This window comes from Balaenoptera acutorostrata, chromosome 12 (genome assembly GCF_949987535.1).
Source record: "Balaenoptera acutorostrata chromosome 12, mBalAcu1.1, whole genome shotgun sequence".
In the NCBI taxonomy this organism is placed as follows: Eukaryota; Metazoa; Chordata; class Mammalia; order Artiodactyla; family Balaenopteridae; genus Balaenoptera; species Balaenoptera acutorostrata.
Window position 1 is genome coordinate 62420818 of NC_080075.1, and position 20938 is coordinate 62441755.

At 36.2% G+C, this 20938-nt stretch overlaps 1 protein-coding gene across 2 annotated transcripts in view; it reads left to right on the forward strand.

The window, feature by feature from the left end:
• Window positions 1–20938, forward strand: part of SOS1 (SOS Ras/Rac guanine nucleotide exchange factor 1) — a 152671-nt gene that overhangs the window by 56332 nt on the left and 75401 nt on the right. For both annotated transcript variants that reach the window (XM_057557788.1, XM_057557789.1), the window contains exon 2: window positions 13889–14014. In XM_057557788.1, the coding sequence (XP_057413771.1) occupies window positions 13889–14014 (126 nt within the window). The remainder of the gene's footprint in view (window positions 1–13888; window positions 14015–20938) is intronic.

A 20938-nucleotide genomic window follows, 5' to 3' on the forward strand; every position in this document is an offset into this window, starting at 1 on the left:
ATGTGCTTAATGCCATTAAATTGTGTACTTAAGAATGGTTAAATGGTAAATTTTGTGTGTATTTTACCACAATTTAAAAAAAGCAAAAAACTTCAGGTAATTGTTAAGCATGGTTTCGGTTACAGCCACTGATATATGGGATTATATAATGCAAAGTGGGATAAACTGGATTTTGTTGGTACTATATCTAAAGAGAAATTTGTCAAATTGATGCATTCAAGTACATACTATCTTCATCTGTTTTTAATGTTCAACTGCTATAATTTGTACCTCACTGCATGTGGTAATGTGAATAATGACTACTTACAATTATTTAGCATTCTACCATTTAAAGTACTTTCAGTTATATGACTTCATTTGATCAAGTGTCCTCTGGAGATGGGTAATGATATTGCTTTTTCAGGTGAGAAATTTGAGATTTAGGAGATATGATTTACCTAAGACAACAAATACATACATACATACATACAGGTAAAGTCAGACCTCCAAGATGGATCTTCTGGCAACAACTCTCATTATTTCCCCCATTGGCAGTCTCCAAGAAAATAGGAGGTCTTGTTTAAGTTATTAGAAAGATCCCATGAATTTAATTGTTTTGTGAACTGAAAGAATGAAGTTTTTAAATGAATCATAAGACTTAATACTTTATTTTGCAGACTATCATTTGACAGCTCTATTGTTCTTGCCATATTGCTTAATATTTACAAAATCAAGATACACTGATTCTATATAAGGAAGTATTTTTATGAAGCATAAACATGTGATACTTTATAATAAATACTAATTAATGCTAGTTATCAGGAAATCTGAAGCAGATCTATCATTCTGTGACTGTTTTCTTCTCTTGCATTGAAATAATCTCTATACCCAACCATTTGTGCATACTATGCTTTTCATTATTCTTTTAGAGCTTCCCTGTGAAGAACGTATTCATCACATTTGAGCCCAAGAGTCAGTAGGCTCCCTTCTTTGCCAGGGACATTTAGCCATGTTCTAGAATAGTAGAAAGATGTAGGGAAAAGCCACTTCTGATATTCTAGTTTAATACTCATACCCCCATAGCCTTCCTAGCTACCATCATGGAATTGGTGTGGTAAGGGAACTGTGGGCTACAGTTTTCAAAGCATTAAAAAAAATGCCTCTAATTCTGCTGGATAGTATGGGATCTGTAGGAGGAAAAAAAGTTTTATTGTTTTTTTGTGACAATTTTGTTTTAACAGTGATCTAATATCTACTTCTTGCTATTTTCATAGGAGCACAATGTGATAAACTTATTAAAAATAGAATTCCAGGCTTGTTTACCCATATATTAAACTGATTGTTTGCTAGTTTCATATTTCAAAGATATCTCAAGCATAATGAAGTCCAGATCATCCTATAATCATCTCAACAGATGGAGGAAAAGTGTTTGACAAAATTCACCCTCCATTTATGATAAAAACTCTCAAGAAAATTAGTATAGAGGGAGTGTACCTCAATATAATAAAGACTATATATGACAAGCCCAGAGCTTACATCATACTCAACAGGGAAAAGCTAAAAGCTTTTTCCTTAAGATCAGGAGCAAGACAAGGGTGTTCACTTTTGCCACTGGTATTGGTACTGGAAGTCCAAAGCAGTGAGATAAGAAAAATAAATAAAAGGCATCCAATTTGGAAAGGAAGAAGTAAAACTGTCACTATTTGTGGATGGCATGATTTTATATTTAGAAAACCCTAAAGCCTCCACCAAAAAAATAAAAACAGAACTAATAAATCAATAAAGTTGAAAGGTACAAAATCAATATACAAAAATCTATTGCATTTTTATACACTAACAGTGAACTATCAGAGAAATTAATAGAGTAATCCCATTTACCCTCGCATCAGAAAGAATAAAATACCTAGGAATAAATTTAACCAAGGAGGTGAAAGGACCTGCACACTGAAAATTATAAGACATTGACAAAAGAAATTGAAGAAGACACATGTAAATGGAAAAATCATCCTGTGCTCACAGATTGGAACAATTTTTAACATATTGTTAAAATATCTATATTACCCAAAGCAATCTATAGATTCATTGCAATCCCTATCAATTCCAGTGGCATTTTTCACAGAAATAGAACAAACAATCCTAAAATTTTTATGGAAGGAACCACAAAAGATCCCAGATAGCCAAAGCAATCGTGAGAAAGAACAAAGCTGGAGACATCATGCTTCCTGGTTTCAGAATTATATTACAAAGCTATCATAATCAAGACAGTATGGTATCAACATAAAAGACATGTAGATCAATGGAACAGAATAGAGAGTTCAGAAATAAACCCACATATAGATGGTATATTAATTTGCAAAAAAGGAGGCAAGAATATGCAATGGGCAAAGGACAGTCTCTTTAATAAACAGTGATGGGAAAACTGGACTACTAACTTATCATACACAAAATTTAACTCAAAATGGATTAGAGACTTGAATGTAAGACCAGAAACCATAAAACTCCTAGAAGAAAACATAGGCAGTAAGTTCCTTGACATTGCTCTTGGAGATATATTTTTGGATCTGACTCCAAACGCAATAGCAACAAAAGCAAAAATTTAAAAATGAGCTACATCAGGGTACCCAACCCCCAGGCCACGGACCGGTACCAGTCCGTGGCCTGTTAGGAACCAGGCCGCACAGCAGGAGGTGAGCAGCGGGCGAGCGAGTGAAGTTTCATCTGTATTTACAGCCGTTCTCCATTGCTCACATTACCACCTGAGCTGTGCCTCCTGTCAGCATTACGGTGAGTTGTATAATTATTTCATTACATGTTGCAATATAATAATAATAGAAATAAAGTGCACAATGAATATAATGCGCTTGAATGTACCACTCCAGCACCCCCGGTCCATGGAAAAATTGTCTCCCATGAAACTGGTGCCAAAAAGTTTGGGGACCGCTGAGCTACATCACACTGAAAAGCTTATGCACAGGAAACCATTAATAAAAGGCAACGTAATGGATGGTAGAAGATATTTGCAAATCATATACCCGATAAGGACTTAATATACAACATGTGTAAAGAACTCATACAACTCAACAGCAAAACAAACAACCAATCTTATTAAAAAGTGGGTGGAGGGTCTGAATAGACATTTTTCCAAAGAAGATACACAGATGACCAACCATGCATATTAAAATATGCTCAACATCACTAATCATCAGCGAAATGCAGATCAGAACCACAGTGTGACACACCTTACACCTGTAAGAATGACTATAATCAAAAGGACAAGAAATAACAAGTGTTGGTGAGGGTATAGAGAATAGGGAACCTTTGTGCACTGTTGGTGGAAATGTAAATTGGTGCAGCCACTATGGAAAACAGTATGGAGGTTCCTCAAAAAATTAAAGATAGAACTACCATATCATTCAGCAATTCCACTTCTGGGTATTTATCTGAAGAAAATGAGAACACTAATTTGAAAAGATACGTGCACCCTTATGTTCATTGCAACCAAGATAGGAAACAACCGAAGTGTCTATCAGTGAATGAGTGGATAAATAAGATGTAGGATGTGTGTGTGTATCCACACACACAATAGAATACAATAGCCAAGATACGGAAACAACCGAAGTGTCTATCAATGAATGAGTGGATAAATAAGATGTGGGGCGTGTGTGTGTATACACACACAAAATGGAATACTAATCAGCCATAAAATGAATGAAATTTTGCCATTTGCAGCAACATGGATGGACGTTGAGGGTTTTATGCTAAGTGAAATAAGTCAGAGAAAGACAATTACCATATGATTTTACTTATATGTAGAATTTTAAAAACAAAACAAATGGACAAACAAAATAAAACCAAACTCATAGATACAGAGAATGAATCTGTGGTTACCAGAGGGGAGGGGGGTTGAGGGGTGGGCAAAATGGGTGAAGGGGATCAAAAGATAAAAACTTCCAGTTATGAAATAAAGTCACAGGGATGTGATGTACAGCACAGTGGCTATAGTCAGTAATGTTGTATTACAAATTTTAAAGTTGCTAAGAAAGTAAATTTTAAAAGTTCTTATTACAAGAAAAAAGGTTTATAACTTTGTATGTGACATATGGTAACTAGCCTTATTGTGGTGATAATTTCACAATGTATACAAATGTTGAATCAATACGTTGCACACCTGAAACTAATATAATGTATGTCAATTATACTTTTAAAAAGAAGATATCAAGCATAGTGAACTAAACTCTTAATCTCCTTGTCCTCCCATTTACTAAAAAATCTGCTTCTTACAGTTTTCCTCATCTTAGTAAATGCATCTGCATCTGGTGCATCTGGCCAGTGATCTGGGCCCTACCTAACCCTCTCTAATTTCATTTCCTTCACTCTCCCCTTCCTGTCTATACATGCTCTTCCCTTTGCCTAGAATATCATTCCTCTCACTTCACCAATCCACTTTTTACCTAAATTCTACTCACCCTTCAGGTTTCAGCTTTAATCTTCATTTCCAGAACCACCTGGTTAATTTAGGCCCCTTTTGTAGCTTCATGGCATCCTTTAATAAGAATAACAGTAATAGCTGCAGCTAACATTTAGTAAACCTTGACTGTGTACTGGTACATAATATTATCAGAAGGATTAAGTAATTTGTTTAGGGGTACACCCTGATAATTTAAAGAACTGAGTTTGAATTTAGACAATTTACCCCACACTTAACCTCTTCACTACCCTGCCTCTTACTGTGTAGTTACTTTTGTGATTACTTGTCTTGTTCCCCTCTTGTACTTCTAAGCTCTGTGAAGGCAGAGACTGTCTATCTTATATTCCTGGTATCTAGTTGAACGTATGCATAAGTGCATTGTCGTACTTGAGATGTAGCCTTATTTACTCAGGAAGTCTGAAAATGGATAAAATTTACAAGAATGCCACCTGGAATTCACAGATGACATTGACCATTTTACCTTCTAGAAATGAAAGTATAAATGTGGAGAAATCTATTTAGTTCATCTCGTAAATCAATTTACTGTTAATGATTATACGTCAAGGAACCCGATCTATTTGGAGAAGATTGAATTTGAAAAAAAATTCCCCCCTGATCTAAATCACTAGATTTTAGAATGTAATGCTTAGAGGTTATGGGCAGTCAATTGGTGAGTTTTATTAGATATGTTAGTCACAAACTGCCATCTGTTGGTATTTTGGGGAAAACTGTCAAAGCATAGACAATAGACACACGTGTTATGACTTGCTATTCCAGCTTTAAAGATGCCTCTTAGACGGGGATCAAAACTTAAAGTAGAATAGAATGAGTGGGAGCACTAGGGTAAAAAAGATGGGAATATTATAAAGAGCTCTCACCTGTGTCAGGACATCACTGATAAGGGATTTCTCTTACTTATGGAAGATTCTTGAGTATGAAGATTAAGGAAATGCTTTGAAGAAGAACTAAAGCTCCATCAGAGATTCTTTTCTTGAGTCAGTTCTTTGTTTTATTGATGGGAACTCTGTTATCACAGAAAGTAATAAAAAAAATTGTCTAGGAAGGCCATACTCATTGTTTTTAAAGCAAAATAAATGAAAGATGATGTAAACTTGGCACTTGACACGTGTTTGGAATTTGATGTGCGTAGTTATTTTCTGTGGGAAAGGACTTTGAATATTGTCTTTCCCATCGCTGATGTACACGCAGCAGAAAAGCAATCATGAAATTTTTTATTTAAATGAAAAATAAAATGAAAAAATTTAAATCTAAATTTTATATTTACATAAAGTGTTACAAAAGTGTATAAATATGACAGTTATTTTCATTACAGGAGTTGTTTTTTTTTTTTTTTTTGAGAGGGAGGGGGTAGTTTGTTCATTCTTCCCCCTTTTTTCTTCCCTTTCATCCACATTCCTGCCCTGCCAGGTCCTTCTAACCCATATTAATAACCTAGGTTATATTATTCCATATTTTTCTCCATGTTGTCATGTTCATGTACAGATGTATATAATACATTATACATACATACAAGTGTGTATGTGTTTGTATTGTGTGTTTGTGGTTTTTTGAGTGTTCCTGTACTTTAAAGTTTTCTGTCTAACTCAAGAATACCTTATGGAAATCTGTTAAATGACAAAGCTGTGATTTATTCTTTTTAGCAACTACAAAGTTGTATTAGTTGACCAGGGCTGCCATAACAGAGTACCACACACTGGGTGGCTTAAACAACAGAAATTTATTTTATTACAATTCTAGAGGCTAGAAGTCCAAGATCCAGGTGCTGGCAGGGTGGATTTCTTCTGAGGCCTCTCTTCTTGGCTTATGGATAGCTATCTTCTCCCTGTGTCTTCTCCACAACCCCAAAAATAAAATATAATAAAAATCTAAAAACCACTTCATAAAAAACAATTTCAACTTTGTTTCCTTAGATATAGTACAAGAACCTTAAACTAAGGTGTTAAACTTGAATTTCTTACCTTTCTGAAAAATATTACCCTCTTCTTGTATTTCCTATCCTAGTGAAATTAGTGGTTGTCCCTCATTGCTGTTCTCACTACCCCCAAAATAATTATCCAGACTTACCTCCTCATTTCTTTTACATCTCCCACTGCTTCTGCGTTGTTTCAGGCCTTCATTGTATCTTTTTACACAGCCTGCAGCATCCTTTCAACTAGTTTTGCTTTCTTCACTTTCATCTTTGTCTTAACCCATCCTTTATACTGACACCAGAGAGATTCTTCAGCAAATAGATCTAGTTATGTCAATGTCTGTTTGGAACCTTTCTATCATTTTCTCCTTCCCTGATCACTTCTCAACTTCTTAGCATGACACATAAGCATGCCCTTTCCAGTCTTAGCTTTTTCCAGGTGTAGTCTTTGATCCAACTCTTACAGTTTCCCCAATACATCATTTTGTCTTGGCCTCTATGCCTCTTTATATGTTACCTCTTTTAGTAAAAGCCCTACTTCCTTATCTGCTTCCCTGTTGCACGTTATTCATCCTTTATGATCCAGTTCAAGTGTGTTTTACTTGTGAAGACTTCTGATACTCCTCATACACCATAAGCAAGGATCACTCTTTTTTTGGTTATCATTGTACCGTAAATATGACTCCATTGTAACCTCATCACACTGTGTTAAGTCACTTGTTGACATGTCTAGCTCCTCTGTGAGCTGAACTCTTTGAGGGCAGATGTCATGTTCTCATTCATCTTCGTGTCCCCAGCAATGAGAGGAAATTAGGGGGGGGGGGAAAGAATGTTACATACATGGGCCTAAAGGCTAATTAACAAGCCCTAAGAAATGCGAAAATATTTTCAGTCAATTTTGTTTTTGGAAAAAATTTAAGTTCTCTGATTTGTTTTATTATTGTTGCTTTTAATTTTTTTTTTTAAACAAAGGCTTTTTGCTTTGATTTTTAAATAAACCTCAAAATGAGGAGAAATAAGAACCTAAAACATCATACATTGACTAATTGTAACAATGAGAAATTGATTTAACAGTCCAAATCTTTATTATTTGCTATCGTAAAGGTTTTTAGCATACCAGTTTTATTTCAAATTCTGTTATATGTTTAAATAAAAGTAGCAGATCTGGGCTCAAGATGTGACAAAGTACAATCCAGAAGCTTTTCTAATTCTTCAGAGAGCCATTAGCTAGAAGAGGCTATTAAAGATTCATCAGAATTCAACTTAGTGTTTTCTAGCAGTTTACCCAAGGGGTTCCTGAATACAGTTAGAGGACTCATGGATCAAACAGCTAGGAATTGATATAGATCTAATCCCTTTGCTTTTCCAGATTCCATAAATCTGACAGTAATAGCCACAAAGTTGCTTCTGAATTTGTTAGAAATTACTAGAGACAAAATGAACTGTCAAGACAGAAGCCGGCAGTCCTTAAGAAATGTTTAAAATTCAGTGGGTGGCATCTTTAACTGAATATGATGATTATACCTTAATCGAATATGATGATTATACCTCAAAAGAATTACTGTCATGATCATATAAAATTCTTAATCATGGCTATCATTCATTTTTTAGTGAAGTTTTTGCATTTACTTTACTTAAATTACCTAAGATAAATGCATTTAAAGAAGCATATGGAGTTTTCTATGTCAGTAAACCTAAGTATAAAATGTAATGTTTTTGAAAACTGCATGTAAAGGAAAACCCCCATCGACTTTAAACCCAAGTCTAAGTGCATATTATAATTGCTCTCATACACACACCCTTAGTGAATGTTAGTTGTAGATAGCTTCTAAAGGCTGTCATAACATTTGGCAGTGTAACCTATTCTGTATAGTCTTGAATAATTTGGATCATTTGATCTATTAAATATCTTTGAGTACCATTTAGATGGAATGGAACACTTTAGGTGTAACACTATCTCATAGAAGAGAAGTGTTTTTTTATCCTATCTGTATAAGAAAATGGAATGCTACTTCTGTCTGCTCATTAAAGAAATCTCTTAACAGCATCTTCCTTGAAAGAATGAAGAGCAAAGTCTATTTCAGGAATTGGTGCTCTGCTTGTCTTTAACCATTTACCATTGCACATGTTTTTCAGTGAGAGATTTTGAAGTATTGTTTTTAGAGAATTAAAATAATTTATTAGTCTCTTGTATGAATGAACCTTATGATCCTAATTTGACAGATTTAAGATGTGATAAAGGTTAATCTCCAGAAATTTAGGTGAACAGTTGGCATCATGCATTATTTTCTATTTAAGCTTAATTCTTTGATTTATTTACCTAATAGGTTTTATTTGGCTATTAGTAACCATCAACGAATAAAACTGCTTGAATTTGAATTTCTAAAATTTCATGTATCATACAAGGTGTCAAGCTTAACATTTTAACTATAAGTGATAAGCAGTATCACGGTTTTTGGTTTGTTTTTTTAAACCATAGCATTTCACCGCTGTATTTATATACAGTTCATTTGATTCTACATAATAAACATTGATTTTAGTTCTGACTGCCTTTATGTGTTGAATGGTTTCTGCCGTAAGGGTTTATTCTCCTGAAATCAACCAGACTCTCTAGCATTACCACCACCCCTTTTCACTCTTAATTCTGAGAAAGAGATATTTTATTCCTTTCACCCCTATAACACAGAGGCTTTGAGTATTTCCTGAATGTCAGGGGTTTAGAGTGAAAAACAAAGAGAAAATGATTCTATAAGTAGATAAACAAGGCCTTGCGTAATGGGAGCATCAATAGAGGAAATAGACAAGGGAACATGTAATTATAACTCAGTAGGACAAACCCAATAACAAAAATGTGATACCTAGTACAAGGATTAGCACAGAGCAGAGTATAAGACCCATAGAGCAGGGGCTATTTTTTATTAATCTCTATATATCCAGTATTTAATAGGTTCAATAATTCAGTTAAATGAATGAGATTAATTCTGCCTTAGAAAGAGACAAGAAGCAAGAAAGTCTACCCAAATGACACGAGATCTGGGGTTTGAAAGTCAGGTAGGTAGGCGAAACGGTAAGAGAATGAATGATAGCCACGGAGAACAGTGTGAGTGAAAACTGCATGCCATGTTTCACAAACTGTGAATAGTATGAATTGCTTCAGCATAAAGTGTAAATTGAAGAGCAGTTAAAGATGGAGCTATATTAGTGAAGAATTGTACAGTTTCTATGGGTTTCTTTGAAAAACAAAGAACATTTTAAAAATATAATCTGATCAATTTACATTTTCTTGAACACTTTCTAAAATGTGTTTTGAAGTACCTAAACCACTTCCTCAAAAGGCTTGATATTTTTTAAAGTTAATTAGAATTATTGTTGATTAAATATTTTCATCCTTTTTTTAATATAAATATCTTTATTTTTTGGCTTTGCTGGGCGTGGGCTTCCTCTAGTTGTCGCGAGCGGGGGCCACTCTTCGCTGTGGTGTGCGAGCTTCTCATTGTGGTGGCTTCTCTTGTTGTGGAGCACGGGCTCTAGGCGCACGGGCTTCAGTAGTTGTGGCACACAGGCTCAGTAGTTGTGGCTCGCGCGCTCTAGAGCGTAGGCTCAGTAGTTGTGACGCATGGGCTTAGTTGCTCCGCAGGATGTGGGATCTTCCCGGACCAGGGCTCCAACCCGTGTCCCCTGCATTGGCAGGGAGATTCTTAACCACTGCGCCACCAGGGAAGTCCCTAAATATTTTCATCTTAATATTTATTATCTCTAGCAATTGAGCTTTATGTCAGATTTTTAGTATATTTACAATTTTATGTAATACATGGGATCCTTTGTGTAATCAATGATCATTTTACCCATTTCGAATGATTTTACCTTTTCAGATGATAAGATTTATAGTGCTGCATTTACATTTATGACATGCTGATGTTTCTTAAAGTATGACCGCATACTTCAAGCCAAGCTTTAGGGACTTCCCTGGCGATCCAGTGGTTAAGACTCCACACTTCCATTGCAGGAGGTGTGGGCTCGATCCCTGGTTGGGGAACTAAGATCCCATATGCTGCGTGGTGCAGCCAAAAGAAAAAAAGCGAAGTTTTATATAGAAGCCCACTATATAAATAGATACAGTTCATGGACATTCTACTCCTTATGCTGATGGAGCTACTAGGACTCCTCCAAGTTGACAGTCAGGGGGTTAGTGGAAAGAGCTTTGGCCTAGACACCAGGAGGCCCAGGTTCAGCATTACTAGTTAGCTACAGGATTGTGGGTGTCTCCTTTTTATTATCTGCCAAATAGAGGGACTGAGTGAAATGACTTCTAAAGTCTCTTTTACTTATAAAATTATGATGTTTTATAAATCTGTAGCTATATTTTATGTGATGCTGGAGCCTTGAATAGGAATGTAACCCCAATTATAGCTACATTTTCCGGGACTACATCGTAGTGAAACCAGGGGCTGTCTGTACTGTTTTTCATTTGTGAGATATAGTTTTTCTTGTTCAACATCTATAATAAGTTCCTCCCCGCCCCCCCCCCACCCCATGTAATAGTTGAGATTTTGGTAGGATAGGTGGAGATATCTAGCAAGTAATTTGGTATATGGGTCTAAGAGTCAGGAGAAAAGTCAGGACTACAGATAGATTTGGAGTCATCCATGCAGGTGATAAAAATGTGGAAGTAAATGAGATTAGTTGGGAGAGAGAACAGAAGAAGGGAGCAGACAGACAAGGACGGACTCCACATTGAGGGGTGCAGGAAGATATGGAACTCTATAAGGAACAAATGGAAAAAGAAACAAAGAAATAAGAGAAGGAGAATAGGTTGTGTCACTGATAATAAGAAAAGAGAGTTTAAAAAAGTTGAGAGCCCCCCACCAAAAAAAAACCAAAAACCCGCCATGAAGTGTTAGGATTCACTTTTCAAGGAAGATAAGTCAACCATGAAGGTAAAGGGTATCTAAGAAAACAGTTTAAGCCAATGAAGGCATGCAATTCAATGTATAAAAATAAAACTATTGTCAAAAGTTCCGGGGGGGGGCTTCCCTGGTGGTGCAGTGGTTGAGAATCCGCCTGCCAACGCAGGGGACACGGGTTCGAGCCCTGGTCTGGGACGATCCCACATGCCGCGGAGCAACTGGGCCCGTGAGCCACAATTACTGAGCCTGCGCGTCTGGAGCCTGTGCTCCGCAACAAGAGAGGCCGTGATAGCGAGAGGCCCGCGCACCGCGATGAAGAGTGGCCCCCGCTTGCCGCAACTGGAGAGAGTCCTCGCACAGAGACGAAGACCCAACACAGCCATAAATAAATAAATAAATAAATAAATAAAATTAAAAAACCCCCAAAAAAACCCCAAAACCCTCAAGTAAGAAAAAAACAGAAAAAAAAAAAAAAGTTCCGGGGGTTTTTTTGTTTCGCTTTTAAAAGGTTTTTTATTTTTATTTTTATTTATTTATTTATGGCTGTGTTGGGTCTTCGTTTCTGTGCGAGGGCTTTCTCTAGCTGTGGCAAGTGGGGGCCACTCTTCATTGCGGTGCGCGGGCCTCTCACTATCGCGGCCTCTACTTCTTGCGGAGCACAGGCTCCAGACGCGCAGGCTCAGTAGTTGTGGCTCACGGGCCCAGTTGCTCCGCGGCATGTGGGATCTTCCCAGACCAGGGCTCGAACCCGTGTCCCCTGCATTAGCAGGCAGATTCTCAACCACTGCGCCACCAGGGAAGCCCTAAAAGGTTTTTTAAATCATGCTTAGTGTTGAATAGGAGTCTGTTTACAGGTTTCGTTACCTGCACACATTAGTCAGAACGCGACGGCCTGGTGAATAGAAAGCTGAGAAACGTGAATTCCGGGTTCTAGTCCCTACTCCATCCATTATTTTAACTGTACAACTATTCAGTCATCTAATAGGGTGAGAGATTTGTAAGCAGGTCAGTTACAATCAGGTTGGTAATAGCGATACCAAGAATGACAAAAAGTACTTGGGCAGGTGATTTAAGCCTTTTGGGGCTCAGTTTCTTCACCTGTAAAAGAATAGTAAATTGTTTTAAACCTCATAATTAATGTAGCACCCCTCACACAGTTCTGAATTGTCATAATGTTACTTGCCTGTAAAATACTTTTCTTTAAAAAGTATTATAGGGGCTTCCCTGGTAGCGCAGTGGTTGGGAGTCTGCCTGCCGGTGCAGGGGACGCAGGTTTGGACCCTGGTCTGGGAGGATCCCACATGCCGCGGAGCGGCTGGGCCCGTGAGCCACAACTACTGAGCCTGCGCGTCTGGAGCCTGTGCTCCGCAACAAGAGAGGCCGCGATAGTGAGAGGCTCGCGCACCGCGATGAAGAGTGGTCCCCGCTTGCCACAACTAGAGAAAGCCCTCGCACAGAAACGAAGACCCAACACAGCCATAAATAAATAAATAAATAAATACAAATTTTTTTAAAAAGTATTATAAGTGCATATATACGTTTATATACATGTCTATGTACTTTTAATATATATTTTAAAATTCATTATATGGTATACTTTATATTAAAATTTCCCCATACACTGAGGCTGTCAAACCCTCAGCTAATGAGGTGTATGTAGTAGGACAGACCATACTAAATGCCCTTGGCTAGTGAGTACTGTGTACTTTCATCCAGTGAGAGCTCTGAGAGCTCTACGGTCCTTTAGAGAGTTGAGCATATTTTGAAACATGTATTGTTTGTCTCCTGAAACTGATTTTTCTGCCATTTTTTAAAGTAGGGAACAGTTTTGACCCATAGTGAGTGACAAAGGGATGCAAGTAAAGACTATTATGCTGGTTATTAAAATGTAAGTTTTACAAAAACCGGTGGCCTAAGATGCCTCCAAAGAAATGGTTGAGGAAAATGAAGGTAAAGATTATTGGGCATTTATGAATGAGTGACCATCAGGTTATCTTCCTGAAGCATAGACAGTCTCACATTGTCAAAAGTTCCCATTTTGTGTCCTTTGATATAGGGTGACTTTGTGTTCAACAGACATTTATCAAGCTTGTATTATGTGCCATGTACAGCGCTAGATGCTGGAGTTACTTTGGTGAATAAGATATATCCCTCTTGGATTTTATCATTGGGTAGGAAAGATAGAGTTAAACAAGGGACCCATAGGAGGTCAATTTTGCCCAAGCACTACGTTGAGTAAGTGTTCTAACTACCACTGGTTCTTGGCAAAAACCATATAAACTGCATCTTTTATCCCCAGTTCAGCCTCCCCCTCCCTCTCTATATTCCCACACTCCAGGATAACCATGGTTTAAGAAAAAAATTGGAAATTATGCAATTAAGTATCTGAATCTCTAGAAACATGTTAATAAGCATGTATGGTGCACGTGGCTGGGAAAAAGGTTAAGAATTCCAGACTTGGGTCATAACATTCAAATCTGTATTTGCAAGCCAGACCATGTTCTTGAATACAAACCCACACTTAAAAAAACAAAATTATTTGTTTCGTTTCTTTAATTAGATGAAACAAGCCTACGTTTTAATTACTTTGCTTTTTGTTTATAGGTTCAGGGCCAAGTTCATCCTACTCTTGAGTCTAGTGATGACGCTCTTCAGTATGTGGAAGAATTAATTCTGCAGTTATTAAATATGCTATGCCAGGCTCAGCCCCGAAGTGCTTCAGATGTAGAGGTATGATAAGTTTTGCCTTGTGTCTAATATGTGTGTTTATTGTCATGTCAGTGAAGGGGGAAAGAGTTTGCTTTTCAGTTCCACAAAATATATATATGGTATTTTAAAAATAATGACTGGATTTATTTTAACTTTGTATTGAGTGTATGATAGCTTGTATATGTTTTTGCTGTCAAACTATTCCATTATTTGCTTTTAGTCTAAAATGAACTTTTATTGTCCTCTAAACACTGCTTCTTGTTGCTAGAATGACAAATATACCTTTAAGAGTGGAATATGTCAAGTGTTTTTATTTGTTTGTTTTTTAAAGCCAGCTATCATTTCAAAAACGTTTCAATTAATCCTTTGATCTTCAGTTGCTAGGTGTATTTTAGATAGAAGTGAACCGCTTTCCACCTATTGGAAGGGAGGGAAACATCTAAAAATCTAGGAAGGAAGTTCTGTAATCTCCTACAAAGATGACATGGCTCCTGTCTTTTTAGGGCTTATAGATTAGTGGAGATACAGGTAGGTATATGGGCGGTAACATAATGTGATGTACTATGAGAAAAGGGTATGTGGGAAACCAAAAAATGGGTAAACTAATAACACAGGCTTTGGGGCTTAAGGTTAGCTTCTCAGAAGAAGAGCCATCTAAATGGAGTTCTTGAGGAGTCAAGATTGAGAGGAGAAGAAAGGAGGCTTGAGTACCAACTATAGAAAACAGAACATAGAGCTGGAAATACAAAAGGAGTTTTCTGGCAATGATGAAGGATCATTTGACTTTAAAGACCTTGAATGTATAGTATACAAATCTTTGCATTTCTGTGACATTTCTTTTGCAGTACTCGTGTGGGCACAAAAAAGATGGTTGAGTTGAATGGCATTTCACCATGGATATATAATGGCAGAACAGTAGGGCAAGAGAATTGTGGAAATTGGTAGTAGCAGTGCTTTACAACCCTTTTCAGGACACAACACACTAGAATGTAATAATGATTTTGCAGTACACAGTGACTGGGGAGGAGGTGTATCTCTGTCTACCCCAGGCCCTGCTCTGTTCCCCTGAGGGGTGAGGGATTGATATATAGTTATATTCAATAGGAAGCTCAGCTGAAAAGAGCATCAGAGAATCAAATTGGATAAGGAAAAAAGTGAAATTTAAAAACAGCTGATATTTGAGTGCTTGCTATAGTATCATACACTGGTTTAAACACTTCTATGTTTATGTTTCATTTAAAGTTTTTAATAACCCCATGAAGATGTTGCTGTCTTTTCCTTTAATAAGATATAAGTTCCAGAATATAAGGTCTTGTTCACTACCAAATCCCCAGCACCTAGAACATTGTCTGGCACTGAGAAGGCACTCAGAAAGTATATGTTGAATGAATTAATATGGAAACTGAAGCACAGAGAGGTTAAGTAAGTTGCCCATGGTTACAGCTAGTAAGTAGTGAAGCCAAGACTCTAACCCAGAAAGCCTAAGCTTTCTGGGCCTAAATTCTACTAAACTATTCTGCCAGGTAGGCGAGGGGAAGGTAGATTGGCAAAACATGGAGGGAACAGTATTGGATTTCCCAATAAGATCAGAGAGCTGATAACACTAGAATACCTGAGTGATAGAAATAGAAGAATAGATTGGGATCAGAGACAGAGTTGTTAGAATTTAGGATTTCTAAAGTAACATAGTTACAAAAGCAGGATGTGGCCATGTGGTGGTAGCTGGACTAGACATGAAGGTCCCTATAATGAAGTGTTCAAGGAATTAAGAGGTCAAAGTATTTTATGTGTCCTTAATTTAAACAATAAAGTCACACAGGATGATGGCAGGACTTTACATGAGAGTGGAAGAGTGATATTCCAGAAGCAGCCTGGGGAGTGGAAAAGATGCTAAATCCACCTTCATGTGGGTTTTGGGACAAGGGCAGTTCCTGCTCTCGAAGTCTTTAGGGGAGATCCAGATTTCAATTGAGGCAAAGAAATATTAAGCAACACTAAGTTACAGAGGTTGTGGAGGTAGAAAAGATTGTATACTATGGAATAGTAATTCACTTTGATTTTTTAAGTAATTCAAAGTAGGTTTATACATTTTTATCCCGTTTTTCCATTGAATTGTAAGTAAAATACCTTTTATTCATAATTTCCTTTAGGCACTTACTAACATTGGGCTTTCAGAGTAGATCTTGAATAGAAATGGTTGCCTGACTCTCCTTGTTAACAACTCCGTTTGATCTTTTGGACCCTGATTAGGTTCTCCCACAGTGTTCATAAAATGTAGCATCCAATCCTATGCCTAGTGTATTAGAATGGGGTTACAGATGGCATCATCATTCTGATGTTGGTATATTCCAGGTATTTGCTAGTTTGAGAACACTACAATCTCAAATTCAGCTCTTTCCAAATAATGTTGTACTATACCTGTGTTTATCTAATTTTCTCCTTTTCATTAATATAAAAACTAACATAATTTTCCAGTATTGAAGGAGATCTCCATGAATTCTCAAAAATTACTAATGAGTCTCTCAGTCTTCCACTTGCACAGATTTAATCATTATGTAGGTACTCACGATTCTAGATAATAAGGGATATTTCATGGCCTTTTAATACTCAGAAAACTTCTGAGATATTGAAGATATTTACCCTCTGCCCTGTTGTGTTATTTTTAAGCAAGTAACTTGGACATTTAAAATAGATGTAGCCATGGGATATTCCAGTGAACTGATGTTGTGGTTGGGAATGGACTTTTTGAAAGAGAATATATGACAGTAATAGAAATAGCAATTAGTGTGTAATAGGCTTTGTAATTTCAAAGTACTGTTATAGACATTTCTATGCCCTTCCAACAACCCTGTGGAGTAGTTATTGTTCTCCTTGTTTTATATATTAGACAGTTAACCCTCAGAATGGTAGAACGGATTTTTTAAAAAGATGGAAATCTAGTTCTTTTCCAATCAATAGTCAAATACCCTTCTTTCTGTACCATTCCTGGAAGGGTGTTTATTTAAGAATATGGAGATTGGAGATATTTAGATGAATATAATAGTGTCTTTAGATTCTTTTATCAGGAAATAATTTTCTTTAATTTCTTTAATGCATTTATGGAGCTTTCTTTTAAAATAATAAGGGCCATGACTTTAGCAAGCCCTTCAAATAAATTTTGAGGTAAGGGATAATTCATAAAAAAAATTAATTTGAACGCCGTATAAAAAATGTGCTTTAAGAAATAGAGCAATCTGATTTAGTGGAATATGTGAATTTTACTCCTAAAGAATACATTTTGATTACTTTAAAGTATAAGCATAATTCAAAGTAAGGTGGCAATTCTTGCTTAATATTCGGCCCCTAGGGGATTTGTTTCAATGAAAAACTAAAAGTGATTTTTAGTTGCCCTATAGTTTTAGGAAAATAGATACTTCAGAAGTGCTTGAAAACTAATGGGTTACATACATATCTATAATCTTGCTTATGCTAATTTAAAAGTTTTGATGAATTGTACTACAGATTATCACAGACTATGAACTATCATAGTTCAAATGAATGGGATTTTGTTGTGTTGATGTAGCTAATGTTCACTAATCCATGGCACCAATATTTGAGTATCCACTATTTGTCAGGCAGTGTTCCAGATGAATAAGGTAGTATATATAAACTCCCTGGGAATGCAGAGAAGGGTTATATATTATTTGGTCCTGTCTTTTTAAAATAATGTTTTAAAAGATAGTGTATAAAAATTCCTCCAATCTGATTTGCTCTCCCTCTCCTCATTTTGTATATTTAGTCGTTTTAAAAGTAGAAGTAAAACCAGTCGTATTTTTTCTGATATATCCCTGATAAAGTATATTTTTATTTATTTATTTAAAAATTTTTATTTTATTGAAGTATAATTGAGTTACAACATTGTGTTAATTTCTGCTGTACAGCAGTGATTCAATCATACATATATTGTTTTTCATATTCTTTTCCATTATGGTTTATTATGGTTTATTATGAATGTAATAGTTCCCTGTGCTATACAGTAGGACCTTGTTGTTTATCCATAAGTATATTCTTTTTTTTTTTTTTTTTTTTTTGGCTGCGTTGGGTCTTCAGTGCTGCAGGTGGGCTTTCTCTAGTTGCAGCAAGCGGGGGGCTACTCTTCATTGCGGTGCACGGGCTTCTCATTGCGGTGGCTTCCCTTGTTGCAGAGCGCAGGCTCAGTAGTTGTGGCTCGCGGGCTTTAGAGCACAGGCTCAGTAGTTGTGGCGCACAGGCTTAGTTGCTCTGTGGCATGTGGGATCTTCCCGGACCAGGGCTCGAACCCATGTCCCCTGTACTGGCAGGCAGATTCCTAACCACTGTGCCTCCAAGGAAGTCCCCCATAAGTATATTCTTTTAAATTTCTTAAGTTTTGTTCTTTCATAATTGTACGTGTTCTTTATTTCTCTCTGGTTGACTAGACTGATTTCCATTTGTAATATCTTTTTTTCCTGTTTCCCTTTCTCGCCTGTGTGTCCTGTATTTAACCAACTTTAATTTCTTAGGACACTGATACATTTTTCCTCTCATTTAACTCAGGCTTTCTTGGACTCTATATTTTTTTTTCATATATATATATATATATATATATATATATATATATATATATATATATACACATATATATATATTCTCTTTCAGATTCTTTTCCCTTATAGGTTATTGCATAATACTGAGTATAGTTCCCTGTGCTATACAGTAGATCCTTGTTGGTTATCTTTTTTTTTTTTTTAACATCTTTATTAGAGTATAATTGCTTTACAATGGTGTGTTAGTTTCTGCTTTATAACAAAGTGAATCAGCTATATGTATACATATATCCCCATATCTCTTCCCTCTTGCGTCTTGGTTATCTATTTTATACACAGTAGTGTGTATGTTAATCCCAGCCTATTAATTTATCCCCACTCCCACCCCCTTTCCCCTTTGGTAACCATAAATTTGTTTTCTGTGTCTGTGAGTCTCTTTCTGTTTTGGAAATAAGTTCATTTATGTCTTCTTTTTTTTCTTTCTTTTAGATCCCACATATAAGCGATATCATATAATTGTCTTTCTCACTTAGTAGGATAATCTCTAGGTCCATCCATGTTGCTGCAAATGGAATCATTTCATTCTTTTTTATGGCTGAGTAATATTCCATTGTATATATATACCACATCCTCTTTATCCATTCATTTGTTGATGGACAATTAGGTTGAATAGTGCTGCAGTGAACATTGGGGTGCATGTATCTTTTTGAATTAAGGTTTTTTTTGGATATATGCCCAGGAGAGAAATTGCAGGATCATATGGTAGCTCTATTTTTAGTTTTTTGAGGAACTTCCATACTGTTCTCCATAGTGGCTGCACCAAATTACATTCCCACCAACAGTGTAGGAGGGTTCCTTTTTTCTACACCTTCTTCAGCATTTATTATTTGTAGACTTTTTGATGATGGCCATTCTAACCGGTGTGAGGTGGTACCTGATTGTAATTTTGCTTTGCATTTCTCTAATAATTAGCGATGTTGAGCATCTTTTCATGTGCCTTTTGCCCATCTGTATGTCTTCTTTGGAATAATGTCTATTTAGGTCTTCTGCCCATTTTTTGATTGGGTTGTTTGTTTTTTTGATATTGAGCTGTATGAGCTGTTTGTATATTTTGTAAATTAATCCCTTGTTGGTCTCATCATTTGCAAATGTTTTCTCTCCCATTCTGTACGTTGTCTTTTCATTTTGTTTATGGTTTCCTTTGCTGTACGAAAGCTTTTTAAGTTTTATTAGGTCCCATTTGTTTATTTTTGTTTTTATTTCCATTACTGTAGGAGGGGGATCCAAAGAGATATTGCTGCGATTTATGTCAGAGTGTCTTGTCTATGTTTTCCTCTAGGAGTTTTATAGTATCCGGTCTTACATTTAGGTCTTTAATTCATTTTGAGTTTATTTTTGTGTATGGTGTTAGAAAACGTTCTAGTTTTATTCTTTTACATGTAGCTGTCCAGTTTTCCCAGCGCCACTTATTGAAGAGACTGTCATTTCTCCATTGTATATTTCTGCCTCATTTGTCATAGATTAATTGACTATAGGTGAGTGGGTTTATTTCTGGGCTGTCTTGTTCCATTGATCTATATTTCTGTTTTTGTGCCTGTACCGTACTGTTGTGATGACTGTAGCTTTGTAGTATAGTCTGAAGTCGGGGAGCCCGATTCCTCCAGATTTGTTTTTCTTAAGATTGCTTTGGCTATTCATGGTCTTTTGTGTTTCCATACAAATTAAAAAAATTTTTGTTATAGTGCTTTGAAAAATGCCATTGGTAATTTGATAGGGATTGCATTGAATCCTGTAGATTGCTTTGGGTAGTATGGTCATTTTGACAGTATTGATTCATCCAATCCAAGAACACAGTATGTCTTTCCATCTGTTTGTGTCTTCTTTGATTTCTTTCATCAGTGTCTTATAATTTTTGAAGTACAGGTCTTTTGCCTCCTTAGGTAGGTTTATTCCTAGGTATTTTATTCTTTTTGATGTGATGGTAAATGGAATTGTTTCATTAATTTCTCTTTCTGATCTTTCATTGTTAGAAATGTATATAAATGCAACAGATTTCTGCATATTAATTTTGCATCCTGCAACTTTACTGAACTCATTGGTGAGCTCTAGTTGTTTTCTGTTAGTGTCTTTAGGATTTTCTATGTAGAGTGTGATGTCATCTGCAAACAGTGACAGTTTTAGTTCTTTTATTCCAATTTGGATCCCATTTATTTCTCTTTCCTTTATCTTAGACTTTTTTCCCCCTGTGAGCTGAATCCTTAAATTTTAAAAGTTTGCTTTTCCTTTCCCATTCATTTTTTCTTTAACTTTCTTTCTTTTCCTTCACATCCTAAAGAATCTTTGTAATTTCTAATAAGTTTACCATTCACATTTCGATTTCCCAAGTGATTTCACAATATTT